The sequence below is a fragment of the Poecilia reticulata genome, chromosome 1, assembly GCF_904066995.2.
Source record: "Poecilia reticulata chromosome 1, P_reticulata-male-v2, whole genome shotgun sequence".
Taxonomy (NCBI): domain Eukaryota; kingdom Metazoa; phylum Chordata; class Actinopteri; order Cyprinodontiformes; family Poeciliidae; genus Poecilia; species Poecilia reticulata.
Genome location: NC_088830.1, coordinates 12,658,661 through 12,677,926, shown reverse-complemented (window position 1 = coordinate 12,677,926; position 19,266 = coordinate 12,658,661). Strand labels below are relative to the sequence as shown.

Below are 19,266 nucleotides of genomic sequence, written 5' to 3'. Positions count from 1 at the left end.
AGAGTTGAGTCTTTAACGGACATTAAAGTGAAATCTCGAGACATGGCAGCTAATGAGAGATAAAAACATTTCAGTCTGTAAATCTGATGTAGAGCGATTCAATCCAAAAGAGCTGCATCTTTAATTGCAGCAATAGACAGTTCTACAAATTACTGAATACAAATGCGCGCCACACTAATCAGAATTTGACTCGTAGTTATAAACAACCTTGTGTTGGTTCATCATATAGTCTATAGTTGCTGTATGACAAAGTGTATAAAGTTTTATGAGTGCAGGTGCTAAACTCTTGCTGTCTTTTACCTGAGATCTCAATGGAGAGTTCTCAGATGATCTGTGCTTGTGAACGGCTGAATGTTTGGACCTGAGGGGACAGCTGGACACTTTTACCACAGCTGGACTCTTTTACCACAGCTGGACTCTTTTTCAGGATGAAATCTCTTCAGGTGTGACCCTGAAGCAGCTCTCCTTTAGGGAGAAATGCAGCCCGCCAGGAGCAAACTGAAGGACGAGCTGCTCAGCTGACAAGAGGGCAAAAAGCATCCAGATCCGGAACCGGCTAGTTTTAGTGGGATTGTAGCTAAAATAGAAATAAAAGTCAGAATTTATTAACGAATATAATGAAATTAAATGGGGAAAATTAAATGAATGAAAAATTTAATGTTTCATTCGTCCCTGCAGTAAGTCCAGCTTGCACCAAAATAAGGCCAGTCAGATGTTTTTTTTTTTCTTAGGTTTCTTTTGGTTTTGCTCCTGGCGGGAACTGAAAAGTGAGCAGGTGGACGTGAGCGCGATGCAGCACCTGCTCGTCCGCACAGTTTGCCACGTCGAGGTCACGGATCCGCTTTTGGCCAGACATACGGCTGGCTGACATATTTCTGAGACGACCGTCCGGATATTTTATCTAACAATCTAAAAGCAACAGTGAAAACTTCCTGTCTGTTGCTTTTAGACACGCCCTTTTTTTTACGGATAAAAAAAGGGCGTGTGAGCATTTTCTGAATGTACAAGTCTGATCTGGAAAATCTGGTCCTGCGGGAAAGCTGACTCCGTGACCAGATTAGATTGATGCTGCACGAATAGATGCATCGATTATTTCTGCAATTTAAAAATGGAAACTTTTGTTTGGTCTTGGTGTAGTTTGTACAGGCAAATAAACTAAAGGAATCTGACTTGCAGAGGGGGGGCAAACGCACGGGGCAGTTCTGCAGCTTCACCGTGGGACAGGCGGCAGGCCGGAGCCCGTTCACGTCTGAAGGCCCCGAGTTTCTGCTGCTTTACTATGAACTAAATCACACTGACCCATGGAGGAAACGAGCCACTCAAGAAAGAAAATCTATACCGAGCGCAAACATCATTAACGCCTTCTAATCTCCAACGTGGACTCACTAAAAGGGTAGCAATTCGTCACGCAGGAAGTCCAGCCACAGCTCACTTCCTGCTTAGGCTCGCCTCGGTCCTCCTGGGTGAAGATAACGAAAAACTTTCCCCACAGAGAGGAAGGAAAAACACACCGGAGTTGTTAAACTTGAACTGTGAATATTTAGAGGGAGCCGCGGAGGCCTGCTGATCATTTTCCACACATTGAGTTTTTGCCTCAATGTCACAGAAGGTCAAAATCACAAAGTGGGTCGTCTCCTGGTCATTACCATTTTGATCAATTACTTTGTCTACTCTTAGACAAAGCTCAAAATCCCACAAATTATATTTCTCCCATATGTCTTGCGTTGCAATATCTCCATTTCCGATCCCCGTTTGGACCAGTTGATCCTCATGAACCAGGAACTCTGATGAAACCAAAATCACCTTCCTCCCAAAGGTAAATATTAGAGTTACATAACTAACTCCCTGTACAATGAGAGTCTATAAGAATCACCTTAAATTGCCAATTTAGAGAGACTATTCCAAAGAACATGGGCGGTAAGAAATGCCCATCTGCAGGTTTTTTTCTATTAATAGGATCAGAAAGACTCAGGTGAAAACAACCCAAACTGCAAAAGCACTGTGAAACCCAGAAAGATTCATAGTGGAATCAGATTTACAGAAACTTTCTCCCAATCTAGATGTTTGTCTCTGATTGGAAACAGATAAAAGACACCAACGTAAGTAAAAGGAAACCAATGTTTAAAAAAAAAAAAAAGATCCACTCTACTCATTTTAACAAAACTTGAGAACAATTCATGCAGCTTTTATAAATCATCTTAAAATGTATATTTGTTATTGTCACAATAATCAAACTCTTGTAGCTGCTGAGCAGCTTTTTGCACAATTCAGCTGGAAATCTGATGATTTATCTTTGGTGCATTTATACTGCAATGATAAAAACCAAAATAATAAATGTGTTTCTGTTTTTATCAGGGTCTTCCTCTATAAAAATTAAAATTTCAAATGTTGACAGCTTTTTTTTTTTTTTTTTAAGCTTTTGGTTTTTAATTTATTGCTTTGGTTGACATTTCTGCATTTATGACCCGCTTCTGCGGCTCCCTTGAGGCTGATCCATTATATTTGCATTGGATACAAGCAGCTCTGAAACATTATTGAATTTCTTCTTTAAACTCATCGAGTTGTTTTATTGTTATTGCAGTGCGAAAAGCATAATTATGGGTTTTAAGGCGCGTTGTTTCCTTTACGCACTTCCTTCCCGAGCATCTGTCTCCCAATCCATCAAACCTCCCCCCTTGAAGGTTCTTATCGGTCTTTGATTTTAGGCAGTATAAAAAAGCCGACCGGCTCTCAGGTCTGCAGCCGAGGCATCATCTTTCTTCAGAGTGAACATCTCATCCCATCCTCACAGGTACTTTTTATTTTTGCTGTGCACGAGGAACATCTCGCATACATTTCTAACAGATTTGTCTCTCCCCCGACCCCCCCCCACCCCCCCCGCACATCTTGTTGCAGAAATGTCCAGAAAAGTTATGTTGGTCTTTGTGCTGTTGGTGGCGTTGATCATCTCCAACTCTGCGGCCTCACCTCAGAGGGCCGCGGCCGGGCAGGCGAAGGGAGCGGACGTCCTGCAGCGGCTCCTGGCCAAGAGGGAGGAAGCGAGGGAGGCGTCGGCGACCCGGGCGGAGAGACGGGCGCACCTGTCCGAAGACGAGCGGGAGATAATGACCAAGCAGGTCATGCAAGCCATCGCAGGTACGCCCGGGGTGGCGGCCGAGAATGTTCCCGTCTGATTATCTGATCAGATGGGTGAATCTGCGGAAAGCGATCAGATCTGTGCACTGAGGTGTTGTGTGTGTGTGGTTCAACGTAGGAATGGTTTGTTCACAGAGGTGATGAACTCTGACTGCATGCTGGGCCGCGACTACCAGGGCTGGGTGGACTTTGGACGCAGGGACGCAGCGGAGTGAGGAGGGACGGCGTCCGTCCTGGTTTTTGTTCACGATGTGCAGAAAAGTTGAGGCTTGAAAATGCATAAATAAAGATCTTTGCAGAACGATCTCTGCAGTCTGGACTGATTCCATCTTCGCTGAAAGACATTCGGACCCGAAATGGATGAAAATGTATGTTTGTTTCTTTAATTCTCAGGTGGTAAAACACACTGACACAGAGCTGGCAGACTACAGCGGAAAGCAGTGCAGAGAAACAGGAATTTTGGCATATTTAGGTCAAAAACTAATCACAATGTTGTGTTTATGATTTCTTCCCTTTTAAATCCACAGTCTCCTATGCCGTTTTTTTTTTTTTTGCTACATTTGATTGTTCTGAATGTTCAAACATTAAAAGATTGAGAAATCACTCTTAATGCCCAGAAAGATGATCCCGATCAGACAGAAATCCCAGCGGTTTAACAGACTCCTGACGGTGTGAAATACAGCAGAATCGACATGATCCGTTTCTCTGTGCGCTGGAAATCCAAGATGGAGATGAGAAGATATGTAAAGGACGCCATCGCAGCGCTCCTGTATCAGTTTCTTTCAGTGTAGCAGCTCTAAGGTACAGGAAAACCAGTGCTTTGGTGCATCTGAATGTTCTTCAGTGCCACAACGTCAGTTTTTATACTGCATGTAGTCTTTTCTTTTTCCTTAAATAACAAACAAGAATACTATTATTTACACTTTGGAAACTAAAAAAAACAAACAAAAAAAAAACAAAAAACAAGTGATTACATTATTTAAAACCAGCGATGGAGACAACAGTAAAATGATGTTCACAAACACAATATAAAAAGATTCTTTTTGCCGTTTTGTGTGTGTGTGATGTAATCGGCTCCTGACGTGAACACTGGCTGAGTTCATCGCTCTACACGGGTAACGTCTCGAGCCCGGCTCCGACACATTCGGTGGCGTTCTGTTTTTCAAGACACGGGGTGCTGCGGTGGGCTGTGAATTGCACGGTGGGGGAATCTCATGGCTTAATGTGAAGTCACGGTGGTGAAGTCGGGGTGAGCGTGTCACAGTTTTGTGGGGCGATTGTGTCCGTCGGTCCCACGCCGGCCCATCATTCCCCAGGCCGCCACCCGGTGCAGCCCGAGGCTCTGGAGCTTCTCCACCAGGTTCAGGCTGAAGAGGCTCGACCCGCGGCTTTGGTCCAAGGATGAGCTGCGTCCTTCCGTCTGTTTCGCGGCGGAGGCCTGAGGAGGCGGCTGCGGCTGCACGGTGGGGGCGTAGTGCAGGTTGCTGTAGGGGTCGGTGGAGGCGGAGATGCCGTGTTGCTGCAGCAGCTGCAGCAGTCCCAGGGATGCGGTGGTGCCGGCGGTGGAGGCGAGGCTGCTCTGGTGAAAGTGCTGGAGGACGGAGGAGGACGAGGCGCTCACGTGCTCACCGTCCCGATGAGGTGGCAGGCTGAAAGAGCGAAGGCTGCAAACCCAAACATAAAAAAAAATCATAAATGCAACATTAAATAAAGGTTTTGTGTTCATGCATGCATGTATCCATTCTCAAACAGCAGCGTGCAAAAGTTTCGTTCATATTCTCAATATCTTACTTCCAAGGAGCCAGACTTTTAACTTTCTTACATTTTAATCTATAGCTAATTATAATTTCAGAAAATACATGAAAGAAATTACAGCTAAATGTGTTTTGTTTGTGGATGCTAGTATTAATGCGATCAGTTCTAATTAAAACTGATCGTCCTACATATCAACAGTTAATTATTAAATTAAGATTTAAAAAAATTGTAATTTCATATAAAAATATATATAATAAACTTGGAATAAATTAACAAAAATAGAAAATATGAAAAATATATGTTTGAAGTAACAAAAACTAATGATTTATTGGAAATATAAATCATTAGTTTTATAATGATTTATATTTCATTATAAATATAAATGAAATATTTATATTTCATTTATATTATGTTATAAATAACACAAATAACATAAATAATAAATTATTCAGTAATTGTTGATAATAAATATGTAACGGAAAAATCACTTATTTCATATTCTATTTCATTTTAGAAAACATCGTTTCTGTTAAAAACAATGTTCAAGATAAAAAATAAATAAATCTTTAAAAATATTTGTAAGAATATTGATATGATTCTATCAAAGATATGTTGCATATTATGAAAAATAGCAATTTAACAATAACATATAAATTAATCAACATAAAAAATAATTACAGTCAAGATAAAAATAATACATTTGAGGGCTAAAATCAAAGTCTTGCTCCTTCAAAGGAAAACAAGAGTTGCAAAACAAACTTTTGTCCAGCAGTGAAAAACTGGTAAAAAAAAACAAGTTTTAGTTAATTTGGTGATTCATCTCTAAAAGATGGAGAAGCGTGTTAGTTTGTTAAGTGTAATAAGGCAGCATCTGTTTGTTTAATGAAAACTTAAAGAAAGAAACAGCTGATTAATGCAGAATGACAGCCGAGACTTCAGTCAGCTTAGAGCAGCTTTAACATCAGCAGAAAATGAAAAAAACATTAGTACAGTGTGTTCAACACAGAGGCAGAGGAAAAATGCTGAACTACAGCTGAACATTGTTGTTTTTAATGGGTAAAATGTGATCTATTGTTTTTATGTTATTTAGTGAAGAGACAAATCTGAGAACAGGCTGATTAATAAGTCACAGATTAATAACTCAGATTTCTCCACTAAATCTATGCACATTAATTGTAAATATGTAATGGAGTAAACATCTGATCAGGGGTTTTAAACATTTACTTCAAGTTATGGATTTAGATTTAATCTTCAGTCCTTCACATTATCAAGCCTTCACACTACTAGGCCTGTCACAGTAACATATTTTGCTATACAATAAATTGTCCCAGAAATTAATATTGTTGTTTTGAGACCCTCTTCAGGTAATATATTAAACACGGCTTAATAAGATAAAAATGCAGCCCTTTCAAATGCTTTTAAACTTTAATTTTCTAACGAACCAATGGAACTGGAAGATATTTTCCAAAATAAAAGGCAACAAACAAAAACAATGAATAAAAGGGAAATAAAAATGACACACAACAGAAACCGTGAATAAAATGAATAATGAAGTCTACAAGCTAAATTTCCCCTAAAAAAAATTTATTCATTCACATTTTAATTTATCACGTGATGAACTGGTTAATTGCAAAAACAAAGCTTACAAGGAAGAAACCATCTTTGTCTCATTGGTTTTTCTTTGCATTTGAGACGTGGGCGTCTGTCAAACAAACATATATGAACAATTTATACTCAAATGCAGCGAACTGTTAGTTTTTCTGCAGCTGCAAATTCACAATAAGCTGCAGTTTAGCCACATAAACATGCGACTCTGCCTCCGTGGTTAATAGTTAGGATGCCAGCAAACATTTAGGACAGTGGTCCCCAAGCTACGGCCCGCGGGCCGGATCCGGCCCACCGCAACATTTGGTCCGGCCCCCTGAACAAGACCAGAGAGCATTCAGATTTTTTTTCATATATTGTATTTTCCCGGTTTATGTGTGGATTTTTCTTCAACCACCAGGGGGCTCTTTAGCAGGAGGTGTGTCCCGTAAGCTGTGGGTGTTTGCATGGCGCATTGCTGCCATCTGTTGGACTTTTAGGGAACTGCTTGACTTTTATGTTATTTAATCAGTACGGTAGAGCAGATGAACACACGTGTTTGTTATGAACACCGCATTCCAGGTTTCCCTCAATGAAATATATACTAGTCAGTCCCAGTGACCGTTTCACTAACGGTTTTTGCCCAGGTGCTTTCTGGGTAAAAATCAATCGAGAAATGATTCTGGCAATTTCCGTCAGCTCAGGTGATAAACGTGTAACACTTTTTCTGACTCCGGCCCCCCACCAGAGAAGGGAAAAGTTATGTGGCCCTCACAGGAAAAAGTTTGGGGACCACTGATTTAGGACACAAGTCAGTTAATATGCAGGCGTCCGCTGGGCTCTTACTTTTCCCTGCAGGCTGCTTCTAAAGTTTCAGAATGACCCTCGACAGACGTTTTCTGCCAGGGGAGGGGCAAAGAGGACAACGTCAGGAGGGGGAAAGGAAACAAGACAGGAAAGCTGGAGATTTTGATTTGACATCAGGTGGCTTGAAATCGTTTAACTTTCTCGAATGTGAAAGTGAATTCAGTCAGAGGTGTGGAAATCAACAGACAGCAGCAGCGTAACCTGCAGAGCTCTTACCGATTGGAGAAGGAGGGGACGAGAGGGGGGGTTTGGAGGACTTTGCAGGTGGTTTTGGGACGTGTGGGGAAGGTCTGAGGGAGGGTGGGACCCGATGAGGACGCTGTCCGGTTGAGGGAGGAGACACAAATATTAAACCTCACATGGAGGGAAAACCCACACATATTTTAGGCTTTTAATAAGCTAAAGAGGATTGAGGAATCAGAAGATATTTTAAATAATCATACGTCTTACCGAAACCATGAGCTGCAGAAAACTGCGAGAGGTCAGGCTCGTCCTCCTCCAGGTCGTTCAGGCTGTAGACGTGCTGCACGTCCACCTCCAGCTCCTTGAAGTCCTTGGTCAGGACTCCAGGACGAGGGTGGAGGATGCCCCCCAGGTTTGGTTTGGCCAGCTGCTGCCAGTGGTGCAGAGTCACTGAGCCTGATGGGGAGACAGACAAACAGAGGACTGTCTCTGGACCATCTTAAATAATAACACAGATTACTGAGCAGATCCTCGCTTGGCTGAAACATTTTGCTATGGTTTTGTTTCCTGGATTTGTCACTTTTTGGGTGGTTTTGTAGTAAAATAGCATCACGATAGTTCTTCACCAATTGAAGTTCGTGTTGAGAAGCACAAGCTAGTTGCTGTTAGCATGAGACTTTTTCTGGTTTAGCATGAGCAAGCGGCTATCACAGGCTCTAATAATAAGGTGATATATCTAAATTTGAGGCTCTTATTCTGAAGCAATGCAGTAATTTATCTGGCAGTGTTTTGTTTAGCCAAACAGAAATGTTGGCAGCTTGACAGGAAACTTATGATTTGTAAACAGAGAATCCCGCGACTGGCTAAGTGTTAGCAGAAACTGTAGCAACTGCAGGCGTGAACGTTGACATAGTTGGTAATTTTTCACCAGCACTGAATTTAAAAGAGATATTTCACCGTTTTAATGATAATTCAGGACTACAAGTGATTATCGCAAATTTGTACTTATTGATTCTATACTGAACTGAGATTCATTAAAAACACAAACTTTCACAGAACTTGTGATGACAAAAAATATGTAATGTTTTCATTGATTTTTTCTTCTTTTGGACGACCTTAGGATTAAATCCAAACTTAGCAGAAGCTAAGAGTCACGTTTGCAACAGTGGCAGGTGTTGCATGAACTAAAGTCTTGGGCAACTTTTCTTTTCAACGACAACACTGTAGCATAGTTTGCATTCTCAGACAAAACTGTCTCTAAGAATTTAAAACATGCGGGTCGTGAGATGATAACACATATTGTCTGCTTCCTTTTTTCAGCATACGTTCCTGATTGAGGTTAAGAAGGTAAAGGAATCATTTTAAACATCTTTCAGTCCAAATATTTTAAATGCAGACATCCAAAGTGCTTATTTTATTTTTTCTAAAGATTAAAGCGTTATTAATTTGTGTCCCCTCACGTTTAAAGTGAACTCTGGTGTGGTTTGAATGGACATGTGGATGCCAACCGAATTGAAGACTTCTCTAAAAGCGGAAGCAAGCTACAGTGCAGGGCATTCTGGGTAAATACAACCTAAACAAACATGAGTGTCCAGTGGTAGCAAGAAAAATGGTCCTTTATCAAAAACAAAAGAGAAATCCTACAAATCCTAAAATCTGATGCCACTTCACTTTTGTTTACACTTTGTGAAGAAGGAAATGGAGCTCATGTCTTCATCTGAGATTTTCATGTCATTTAGTTGAGTAGTTCTTGGTGCAGCGTCACCACAGGCGTGGAGGAGGTAAAGCAGGTTTTTCAATAAATTTGGATCTTTTGACAGTACCAAACCGCACCAAATGTTGCAACTTTAGTCGCCAATCAAACTGAGTCTTGAAAGTTCAACCTTCTTTTTCTACCTTCTAGAGGTTTAACGATCTGCAGGCGGTCTGGCAGGTAGGACCTGGACCCTCCTGAGGAGCCGCAGGAGTGCCGGGAGCTCCCGTTGGAGTAGTTGGTGCCGGTCGACGCAGTTGAGCTGGAGGCCAGGCTGTCGTTTGGCGTCAGGAAGCCACTGGAGCCGTCGCCCTCCTCGCAGTTTGCCGCCAAGGCGCGGAGTTTCCGTTCCCTCTCCACGTCAAAGAAAGGCCGGTCAGAGGCGTGGCTCTGCTGGCGAGCTGACAAGTTGCGCAGAGCGGTTTCCAGGTCCTGACCTCCGGGTGTGCCTGGCTGGCCCAGGCGTTTCGGCCCACTAACGCTGTGGCGGAGAAAAACAACGACGACTTAACATGAAGTAAAGCAAAGAGAGTTTCAGCCACTTCCTGACGCTCTGGAAGCTCACTTGCTGTCCTCTCTCTGAGCGGAGCTGGAGCCGGGCTTGTCCTCCAGGATGAAGCTGGCGTTGTCGGAGCCGTAGTAGCTGGTCCGAGGGGTGCTGGTGCAACTGGACACGGGGCTGGAGCCCGGTAGTCCTGGTGAGTGACACTGGGACCGCATCCTCCCTGCTTTGTTCGCCACCTTCACTGTTTCGAACACGCGATATGGGTGGTTCCTGCCAGGAGAGACCAACAACGTCACGCATAACCTGCAGCCAACAAACGCTTATCACTGGATTCTGCAATCCATGTTGTGGAAAATTAGGAATAAAACTAAATAATACAATCATTATTTCAACACAAAAAAATATCTTTCATTTACATGATTCTCTGGGCTTCCCTTCATCCCCCACTTGGGGGCGCCACTGCTGCTAAATGCAACTTCTTGTGCTTTTCTATCAGAAATTGCCTTTTTCTTCCTCATTCTCTGCAATCGTCAGTAAGTCGTCCCGTCATTTCTTTGCAGAACTTTCCTCTTTCAAGGTCAAATGGCAAATCCCTTGCCATTAAAAGACACTTTACAAAATAATTTGTGTCATTTTGTGACTTTTGCACTTTTATTAGGCCAACAAAAAGTTTTAAAGAAGTGAATCAAGGGAAAATGTTGTTACCCAAATGAATCAATAAAAAATAATCAAATTCAGATCTATCGTCTTTACCAATATTCACCCCACTCTGATTTTGTATTCTTGGACAATCGCAGACGGTGAGAGTGGTTGTTATTTCTGTTGACAGACTCACTTGTACTCTGATGGAGCGGGAGAGTCCAGGCCTTTCCGGAAGGTGCCCTCTATCTCTGCAGCCAGAGAGTCCATGGGGAGGACGGAGGTCAGCGCAGTGTACCGCTGCACCGTGCTGTTGGGCAGACTCTTGTTTCGCAGGTTCTTTATGTCCTTCTGTGCCTCGTGCAGCATGTCCTCACACTCAGAGTACTTGTCCTGCAAGTCCTTGAGCTGCAAAAGACAAACATAAAGTCACACATTAGATAACTAGGAGGAGTTGTTAAACAGACATCGCACTAACTGCAAAGCTAATGAGAAATAAAAAGCTAAAATGTGCATTTCATTTCATTTTAATCCAACTCTGAATATGATGCAAACTTTTCCATGCATTAGGCTCTGGACAGAGACCCCCTTTTCAAACTGAACATGCTACAAAAAATGGAAAACATCAACTATTTGAATGCTTTCTCACATTTATTCACTATTCAATAATTACTACATCCATTTAGCATAAACTCTGTCTTGTACCTTCTGATTTTATGTTATGAGCAAAGCAGAGTGATAAATTTGACTGCATGGCAAATAACTTTAAATAAATTATTTTAGCCCATATTTTATAACAATGATTGAAAAACAGATCAAATTAAAAACTATGATTAAAAATAAAATGTATTATCTTCCCTCCAGCAGTCTGAGGGTGCTCTAGCGCCCCCTGGTGGTCAAACATTTTTAAAAACACTGCTGTGATCAGTTACCTCAGACTTGAGCTTTGCCTCCTTCTCTCTGGAGAAACTCAGCTGGTGGTTCAGATCTTCGTTCTCATGACCAAGCTAAGGAACAGAAGCAGGATTCAAAAAGTTTACCATCACAGAACAGAAAGTTACTTCACTTTTCGGAACCAAAATAAGAAAATAAAAGAGTAGGAAAGCTTCGGAGCTGCCAGGAAACAATAATCTCACAGAAGTGGGACTGTGAGTTTGTGTTTGTGCGCCTCACCCCTTTGCAGCGGGCCTGCAGGTCGACGATCTGAGCGAGCAGAGAGCTGATCTCCTCCTGCTGTCGGACGGTGTCCTCCATCTTTCTAGCCAGCTCCTCCGACAGGTCAACCACCTGTTTATTTGCAGATGCTGAAACACACCAGCTTCGTAAATACAACTGGAGAGTGAGAGAATGACTGCTCCATTGTTTATCAGTGAATCCGGGAGAAAGACTTACAGAGCTCCTCCACACACACCATCATCAGCTCCTGCTCCTGCTCCTCATAGTTGGTCGTTTCTGTGGAGAGCTCAGTGGCCTGAGCAAACAACATCCTCATATCATTAAAAACAACCCAGTGGTGGAAAATAGAAAACCTATATTTTCTTCTTTTTTTTATCTTATATTGAGTTGGGATTTCATTATGCATACCTCTAATCTCAGTTTTCTGTTGTCTTCCTCCAAACTCTTCAGTTTCTGATGCAGAAAGTCATAATGGACAAAGTTGCTGAGAGAACTGCTGGATTCATTTCTTTTGATTCTGCAGAAAACAAAAAGAAAAAATATTTTAACTTTCGAGAACATCACTTTACACTTTTACGTGTTGCTTTACATAGCATGAAAGATGATATTCAAGTGGGAAACAGATGCTGATGTGTGAAAAATAAAGATGTTGGTTTGGTTTGATGGTAAATAATCAGCTTCAAGTTCTTACAGCCTAAAGTTATTCATTTACTGCTTCCTCTGGGCTCCAAAAATCAAAATAATATTAGAAGTTGACTCGCTCAGATTATGAAACCCCCTGTAGTAACTCTGATAATCAATCAACATCACTTGCTATAACACATATGCATTTCTCAAAGAAAAAAACCCAGCTTGGATTAACTGGAGATAGGAAGGAAGTTTCCAGAAAGCTAATCTGGAATCATTAAGAGGATCAGAAGAGCTGCTCTGACGTGTGTTTACTCACAAACAAGTTTGATATGTGGAGCAATTCAATTAATTTTAATAAAGCAGGAGGGTTGTGCTACTTTCTATGTCATGTCTTGTATGAAACACTCAAGCATAAACCTGCATAAATCTAAACTTGCACTAAACTACTGGTTTAGCTAGTAAAACCATCTAAAAATGTTCTAGAAATTAAATATTAGATGCATGTTTTGTTCTTGTTCTGCAGCTAGGTCTGAGCCAGCTTGAGACTCTGACAGTATGTTTTCAAAATAAAGATATTAAAATATCTTTATTTTAATATCATTAGTGCCACTCCTTATAGTGGCACTAATGACATTTACAATGTCGATTTTAACAAAAAATACTAAAATTTGTTGTATGTATCGAGGGATTTTTGTGCAGAACTTCAAATCTTATTACTTTACAAAGTAGCGCAGCTCTAATCACAGCTGTGAGCTAATTAGTCCTACTATCTGCACCGGTAGCCAGCCTGGAGCCGACTACTTAACCTACATGTCACTCGTACATCATTAACTGTAGTTTTTAAACTGTGTCACCTTAATAAGACGGATCGGTGGTAAACCCTCAGTTTCCACACCTGACTGTCAGCGTTTTTCTGCAACCACAAATACTTCCTAACAGAAAAATTTGTTATTTTTCTAAATGAGGTAAAAGTGTAGCAGCCTCCTTTCAGCCAGCTGATGGGCAGCAACAAGTCGGGGAGGGGCAACACTTTGCTACCCAGTACTTTAATTTATAGCCAGAGGAAACGCTGCAACACTTTGGCATCTCATTAAATCTGCAGCAACAAAATGACTAAGATGCTGTTTTGAAAGGCAACTTTTTGAAGTCTTTGGCCTGTTTTTGCTTGACTCGAGAAAGATGCTAAAATACTCTGTTCTTTTTAGTAAAATATTGCATGTTTGGATTATTGCTGATCTGTTCAAATGAAAATCCCAATAAAATTATTTTTGGATAAAAAAAAGAAGAAAACATTTTTGGCTGCTCCTGGGTACCTTTAAGGTATTTCAGACTAATCATCAGCGTGTGTGTAGAGTGGATGTGTGTGTTCCTGTACTCACGGTGAGAGGCCCTGAGCGTTCTCCGTCTCCTCTGTGCTGGCGTAGAACTGCAGCAGGTCGTCTCGCATCGTCAGCTCGTGGCGAAGTTGAGCGATCTGAAGAAATTTAAAGAAGTGTTGCTGATCGCTGAATCTCAGCAGGATGGGAGCTTTTCTGTCTGTGCACGAGGAGGATCAACTACCTCTTCCTTTGCGATTTCCACCTGTTCGTCCAGCGTCTCGTTGCGAGACGTTAGCTCTTGGTTCTGCTTCAGGAGGGACTGACCGATTCGAGCCGCTAACTCCAGATCCCGCTCTTTCTGCACAGGGATTCACAAACGTGTATATTTTGTACGAGATTGATTGGGACATGTGAGCCAAAAAATTGTGTAAAACAGAGCTGGGCAGAGAGGACCATATGTCTAATCCTCTGTTAATCCAGTTCATCTGCTGTGTGTCTCTTACCTCCTCCAGCAGGTGGGTCACCGCCTTGATGTCATGATACGTCTTGGTGACCTGGCCCACTCTGTCTGAGCACAGCACTGAGGAATGAAGGAAAGGAGGGGAATTTAACGAACGGAGGCAGAAAATGATGCATTTCTGACTGAGGAAATAGAAATAATAAAAATAAACATTATGAACATTTTATAGCTAAAGAGCATTTAATTTGTCCTGTCCCACTGAAGTTTTAGGAGCCACACCAAAACATGTCCATGAGGCCCATCATCGACTGATCCTCTTAGCCTGATCCCTCTGAGCCCAGTTAAGAGGCCAGTAGAGACGCCGCGCCCCTGGACACCAGAATAGCTTCATTCAGCCGACCGCAGGGGAAACCTGATGGTGTCCATTTCAGCCGGAGACGCAGGGAAAGAAGGTAACTGGCTGCTGACGTGAAAATCTGTTTACATCCTGAACAATGGTTTGTCTTTATTCACTTTAAAGGCATTACAGCGGAACAAGAACAAAAGGATTAATCAATTACTTGGTAGGGATTTAGCACTGACGTGGACAGAGTTTGGAGTAAAGCCATTCAGGTCCCCATTATAATTATTCACACTTAATTTACATATTGATTACATTTTATTGGTGTCGAACGTCCTGCAACCCACTTAATTCCAAGGAAGTGCAGCTCATTTTCCAATTAAAAATGTAAGGTATTTCTTCGATTTTAATATTTCTGGTTATTGAACAAGAACAATTTAAACCCACTGAACATTTTTAAAGTCACATCCATTTTTACAAAGAGGGAAATTACCATTTAAAACTTTAAAACTAAAGTATTGAGCAAATGAGTTCATTACAATAATAATTTAATAAGCCTTATGAGGCAGATATATACGTTTTTGAGTAAAGGATTTAGTTATTTTTCATTGAGAAATGATAAAAATAATAAACATACAGTTTGGATGTTTGATTATTGTTCTTTTTGTTTGCTTGATGTTTTTCCTGATGACTCTACAGAAAATGAGTCTCTTCCCCCCTTAAACTTCACCACTATTATGCAGATTGATTGGAAATCAAGCTCAGGTTTGTTTAAATGTTTGCTTTAAACATGAGAAACCAGGAAACAAAGCGTCCAAATTTTCATCAATTTAAATATGAAACTGGACTTTAAGTGAGAACAGGGAGCTTACTCTTCTCAGGTGCTGTTCTGTTGTTTATGGTAGTTTCTGAAATACTCAATAAACGTATATTTTTCCACTATAATCAGACTGTTGAACCTAAGCATGTAAAAAACATGTTATTTATTAAAACAGATGGACATGTGAAACATCTTGCTATAACTGGTTTGTAAAAAAAATGAAAGACACATTGTTAAAAAAAAAAAAAACCCAAAGCAAAACCATTAAGTGGCATCAACAACAATCCTCTGACGCCGGAAATAAAGCAGAAAGCACACAGAACTTGAACAACATTTAAACATCGAGTTTCTGACTTTGTGTTTACCAGAGAAGAGACCTGATGGCTCCTTTACTTAAATCAGAAACATTTTCCTTTATTCACGAAGCTCAGATGAACCAACAGGTTTTCTACAAGGTGAAGTGATTAGATTGAGGTTTGATTTGGCCTGGAAACAGTGATTTGATACTGCAGCCATATTTAATCAGCCTAATGGAGAGCGTCCCGGCTACGGCTGCACTAAGTGCACCGTCAATGATTAAAATACAGCCAAGATGATTCAGTGTCAGTTTTAGATTATCGTTTTCAGTCAGCAACAATAGGGTACGTAGAAAAGAAAATCATTAAAATGTGACCAAAACATTGAAGGACAGTTGGACAAATCAGACTGTAAGCCTCCTTAAAATTGTTCTGCTAAGTGGACAAGATGGTTCCTTCTGATGCTGCAGCAGCAAGGAAAAATGTACAAAAACGCTCAATATCCAAAATGATTGATCTATCTGGCACTGATCGATTCCTCTTTTGCTTAGTCTGTTCACACTTGCTGTTTGACTTATACACTAAAAAACTTAAATATCACAAGAAGAAAACCCCTAAAAATAAAACATTGAGAATTTCATGATAAATATTCAAAAGACTACTGATTAAAGTATCTCCATCTCATCCCACTAAAAAAGAAAGAGGGTAGACATGTTTATCGTTCTCAGGGGCGCACCAGCAAAAACAACTCTAATGTATTATAAAGGTAGATCCTAAATTTTGCAGGATTAGGATCACACACACACACACACACACACACACACACACACACACACACACACACACGCACACACACACACACACACACACACACACACACACACACACACACACACAAGTCTTCCTGAGCTCCAAACTCTGCACCGAGACAGAGTCTATAAATTAAGAAAAGCCTAATGAGATAACTGTTCCACTAATCCTATTGTTCTCAAAGTGGATCCTAGCATTTCCTGTGCTAACAAGGCAGCCTGCAGTGGGACACTTGGCTGGCATACACATCTATTCACACACACCCAAAATTAAGACCCATTATCTTACAGGAAATCCACTCAAATTTCCTACCAAAGCCACCAACAAATAAATAAATGTTTATATTCATCACATGTATATCATCACACACTGGGTTGCATTTTTACAAGTAAAAATTCAACAGTACGCATTTGTTTAGTTTAGGTTTGATGCAGACTAAACACCCCTTCAGGTTCCACCGGGTGAAATCCTTGACCTCTGACCTGCTGACCAGGCTGCCATGCAGCAGAGATAAAGCTACAGGTTTTACAGTGTGGGTGAAGCTAAATCCAAGCAGGTGGTTTGAACTGTTACCCTAATACTGTCCCTGCAGATAAACCTCGTTGACTTAGGTGTGCTTATGACGTCTGTTATATTGAGGGGATCAGACAGGCAAGGATGAGCGTCGTTGCAAGAAGATCACTGGGGCGAAACCGATCCATTTCTCTAACAATAAAACGTTAAAAATGATTTTAAAAAACCTCTCATATAAATACGAGCACCAAGACAAATTATGAAATTATTTACGCTCCTCTAATATGGAACAAACTTTCAAACAAAAAACTCTATTTCAAGGCTAAACGCCCATTTGTTTAGAGCTGCCTTTGGTTAGAAGTTAATGGGGCATTTATAATGTTTATTTGCTTTATTCTGATGATGGCATTTTACAAAATGTAATGTCTACTGCTTGTTTCATAACTGGTGACTGTATGATGTTTTTAAATCACTTTGAACTGCTTTGTTGCTGAAATGTGCTTTACAAATAAAGCCAACAGCTGTCATGACAGAAGGATGTTCATCGCGTCTTGATTTCTGGAGAGCTGCCAGCAGGTTGCAGTATTTTTACCCTCCACATGTCCATGCAGACAAAGGACGCCACAGAGGAGAATCGACTATATTACACTTAAATAATGATGAGAGCCCATTTTAAACCAAAAACAAGTGCATTAGCTACCTCAGTTGAGGCGGTCAACACCAACTGCTCAAGATCACACAAGAAGTTCAATAAATATATTTAGATATAAAATTTAAATAAAGCAAAAATCTACTTTGGTTTTAAAAAGAAAGCTCTATAAAATAACCTTCGCTCCTCGTCTGTCAAAACTGTAATTACTGAAGCACAACTGTTAAAACACCGAGCAGGTTTTAGTTTTTCCTTTATTCTGAACTACGTTGGGATTTCTGAATGAAAGCTGCAACAGTCAAAAGACGATGTGCCAAATTTACAAACAGCATTTGCTGAGAACAGCTTTACAGCAATGATAATAACTGCTGACACACAGACAGCTTAGGACTTCCCTGTGCAGCAGCAGACTGTACACACACGCACACACGCATATTTATCTCAGTGACCTTCAACAGACTACATGGAAGCATTTTAAAGCTGTATTTATTTTCACAGCTACCAATAAGTTTTTGTGCTCATATATTTAAAGCATTCCCAGCTTATTTTGAGCTTTTATGCCGTTATGAATGATGCGCTCTCAGTGACGTCTCCACATGCTGAACTACATGCACCGTTAAGCATTAAAGCCCTTAGATAACAGACCTGAAAGCTGCAGCTCACTGTGAACCTTAAGGTACATAATTTTCCCCCCAGTGCCGTTTAAACATATTGAACTGCTTTTTATAATCCTGCATGTTCTGAGCCTCCTGTCCTGCAGTGACCTGATCTCTGCACATCTCTCCTCGGTCTCCTCTGCAAGCCGTTGTCACGTCGCCCACTGCGGCATCTCACCTTGCGTTACCTCCTTGCAAAGGCTCTCGTTGTTATTGTTGTTGTTGTTATTGCTGTTATTGCTGTTGTGACTGATTTTATCCTCTTCGAGAATTTCCTCCACGCAGCTGGACGTGCTCTTGTCGTCCTCCTCCTCCTCGGACGCCGAGGAGCTCCACACCTCCATGGTGACTGCAGGAAAACTCCCCTCTGTCACTTTGTCCACAAGTTAAATCCTCTGCTTTTTCCCCCGTTTTACTGCGCGCTGGCGGCGCTGCGACACGCTGGCTGCGTCTGCTGCATGAGGATTCTGCTGGGTTCTGTGCGAGTCTGTGTGAGGCGTTTTGTGTGTGAGAGAATCTGAGCTGCTGGGAGTTAATATATAATCCCTGGGAGCGTGCGTGCCATCTGTCGTCATGCCTGCCTCCATTCACCTGGCCACGTTGGACTACCGGGTGGGGAAGGGGAGGGGGAAGCTGAGGAGGGAGCGAAGGACCAATTGAACTCTGGACCTTTGGACACAAAGGAGGATTTTAATCGTTCTGACCTGGAGCAGCCACAGGAAGACGAGGGAGATGCATATGCGGGTGAAGGAATAATTCGGAAGATGGTGCATTTGAAAAAGGATGCTGCACAAATCCTGCTCCACCCCATGGTTTGAGGAAGATGGTATGCTCCCAGAATCCCTGCAGCTGCTCTCCTCTCATACGTAACAGAAAAGAAGAGGCTCTGCGTAACTCTGCTGCAGACAGAGACACACCCACAGCGTTCTGCTGGAGGCAGCAGCCTGCACAGAGATTTCACTGATATTTACCTACAATCCCAATTTAACATTTTACATACAATTTAAGTATCTGATCTGCCGACTTGAATGAGAGTTCACAAATAAAGACAAAGCAGCTCAGAAACACACAATGGAGCAGAGGTATTAGAAATACTACATATGAATATAAGAATTTACTAAGAATATATCTAAATAAATGTACCACGTTATTAATGAAAATGGTTCTTATGTGAGC

General features: G+C 41.4%; 2 protein-coding genes across 3 annotated transcripts; one reads left to right on the top strand and one right to left on the bottom strand.

Moving 5' to 3' along the window:
* Window positions 1-2,649: 2,649 nt before the first annotated feature.
* LOC103465279 (uncharacterized) lies at window positions 2,650-3,446 on the top strand. Its single transcript, XM_008409945.3, has 3 exons — window positions 2,650-2,791; window positions 2,896-3,135; window positions 3,271-3,446. The coding sequence occupies exons 2-3, from the start codon at window positions 2,898-2,900 to the stop codon at window positions 3,348-3,350; spliced, it is 318 nt and encodes a 105-aa protein (XP_008408167.1). The 5' UTR covers window positions 2,650-2,791; window positions 2,896-2,897; the 3' UTR covers window positions 3,351-3,446.
* Window positions 3,447-3,492: 46 nt separating this feature from the next.
* On the bottom strand, window positions 3,493-18,695 carry hap1 (huntingtin associated protein 1). Of its 2 annotated transcripts, XM_081606456.1 has the most exons (15): window positions 18,269-18,695; window positions 14,050-14,126; window positions 13,788-13,904; window positions 13,607-13,701; window positions 12,006-12,114; window positions 11,814-11,892; window positions 11,595-11,725; window positions 11,354-11,428; window positions 10,618-10,829; window positions 9,843-10,052; window positions 9,421-9,758; window positions 7,792-7,980; window positions 7,558-7,660; window positions 7,321-7,373; window positions 4,674-4,799 (listed from the first exon to the last, which is right to left on the bottom strand). In XM_081606456.1, the coding sequence occupies exons 1-14, from the start codon at window positions 18,432-18,434 to the stop codon at window positions 7,340-7,342; spliced, it is 1,935 nt and encodes a 644-aa protein (XP_081462582.1). In that variant the 5' UTR covers window positions 18,435-18,695; the 3' UTR covers window positions 4,674-4,799; window positions 7,321-7,339. The 2 variants fall into 2 exon arrangements, with proteins under 2 accessions (XP_081462580.1, XP_081462582.1); XM_081606454.1 differs by lacking the exon at window positions 7,321-7,373 and having other exon boundaries at window positions 3,493-4,799.
* Window positions 18,696-19,266: the final 571 nt, after the last annotated feature.

Bases quoted from the DNA above. Each gene is read 5' to 3' on its own strand.
- LOC103465279 (XM_008409945.3), top strand. From the start codon at position 2,898: ATGTCCAGAAAAGTTATGTTGGTCTTTGTGCTGTTGGTGGCGTTGATC. The intron at 3,136-3,270 runs GTACGCCCGGGG...GTTTGTTCACAG, and splicing joins GGTCATGCAAGCCATCGCAG to AGGTGATGAACTCTGACTGC.
- hap1 (XM_081606454.1), bottom strand. From the start codon at position 18,434: ATGGAGGTGTGGAGCTCCTCGGCGTCCGAGGAGGAGGAGGACGACAAG. The intron at 11,726-11,813 runs GTAAGTCTTTCT...GGTGTGTTTCAG, and splicing joins GGTGTGTGTGGAGGAGCTCT to CATCTGCAAATAAACAGGTG. The intron at 7,981-9,420 runs GTAGAAAAAGAA...TCTCCCCATCAG, and splicing joins GATCGTTAAACCTCTAGAAG to GCTCAGTGACTCTGCACCAC.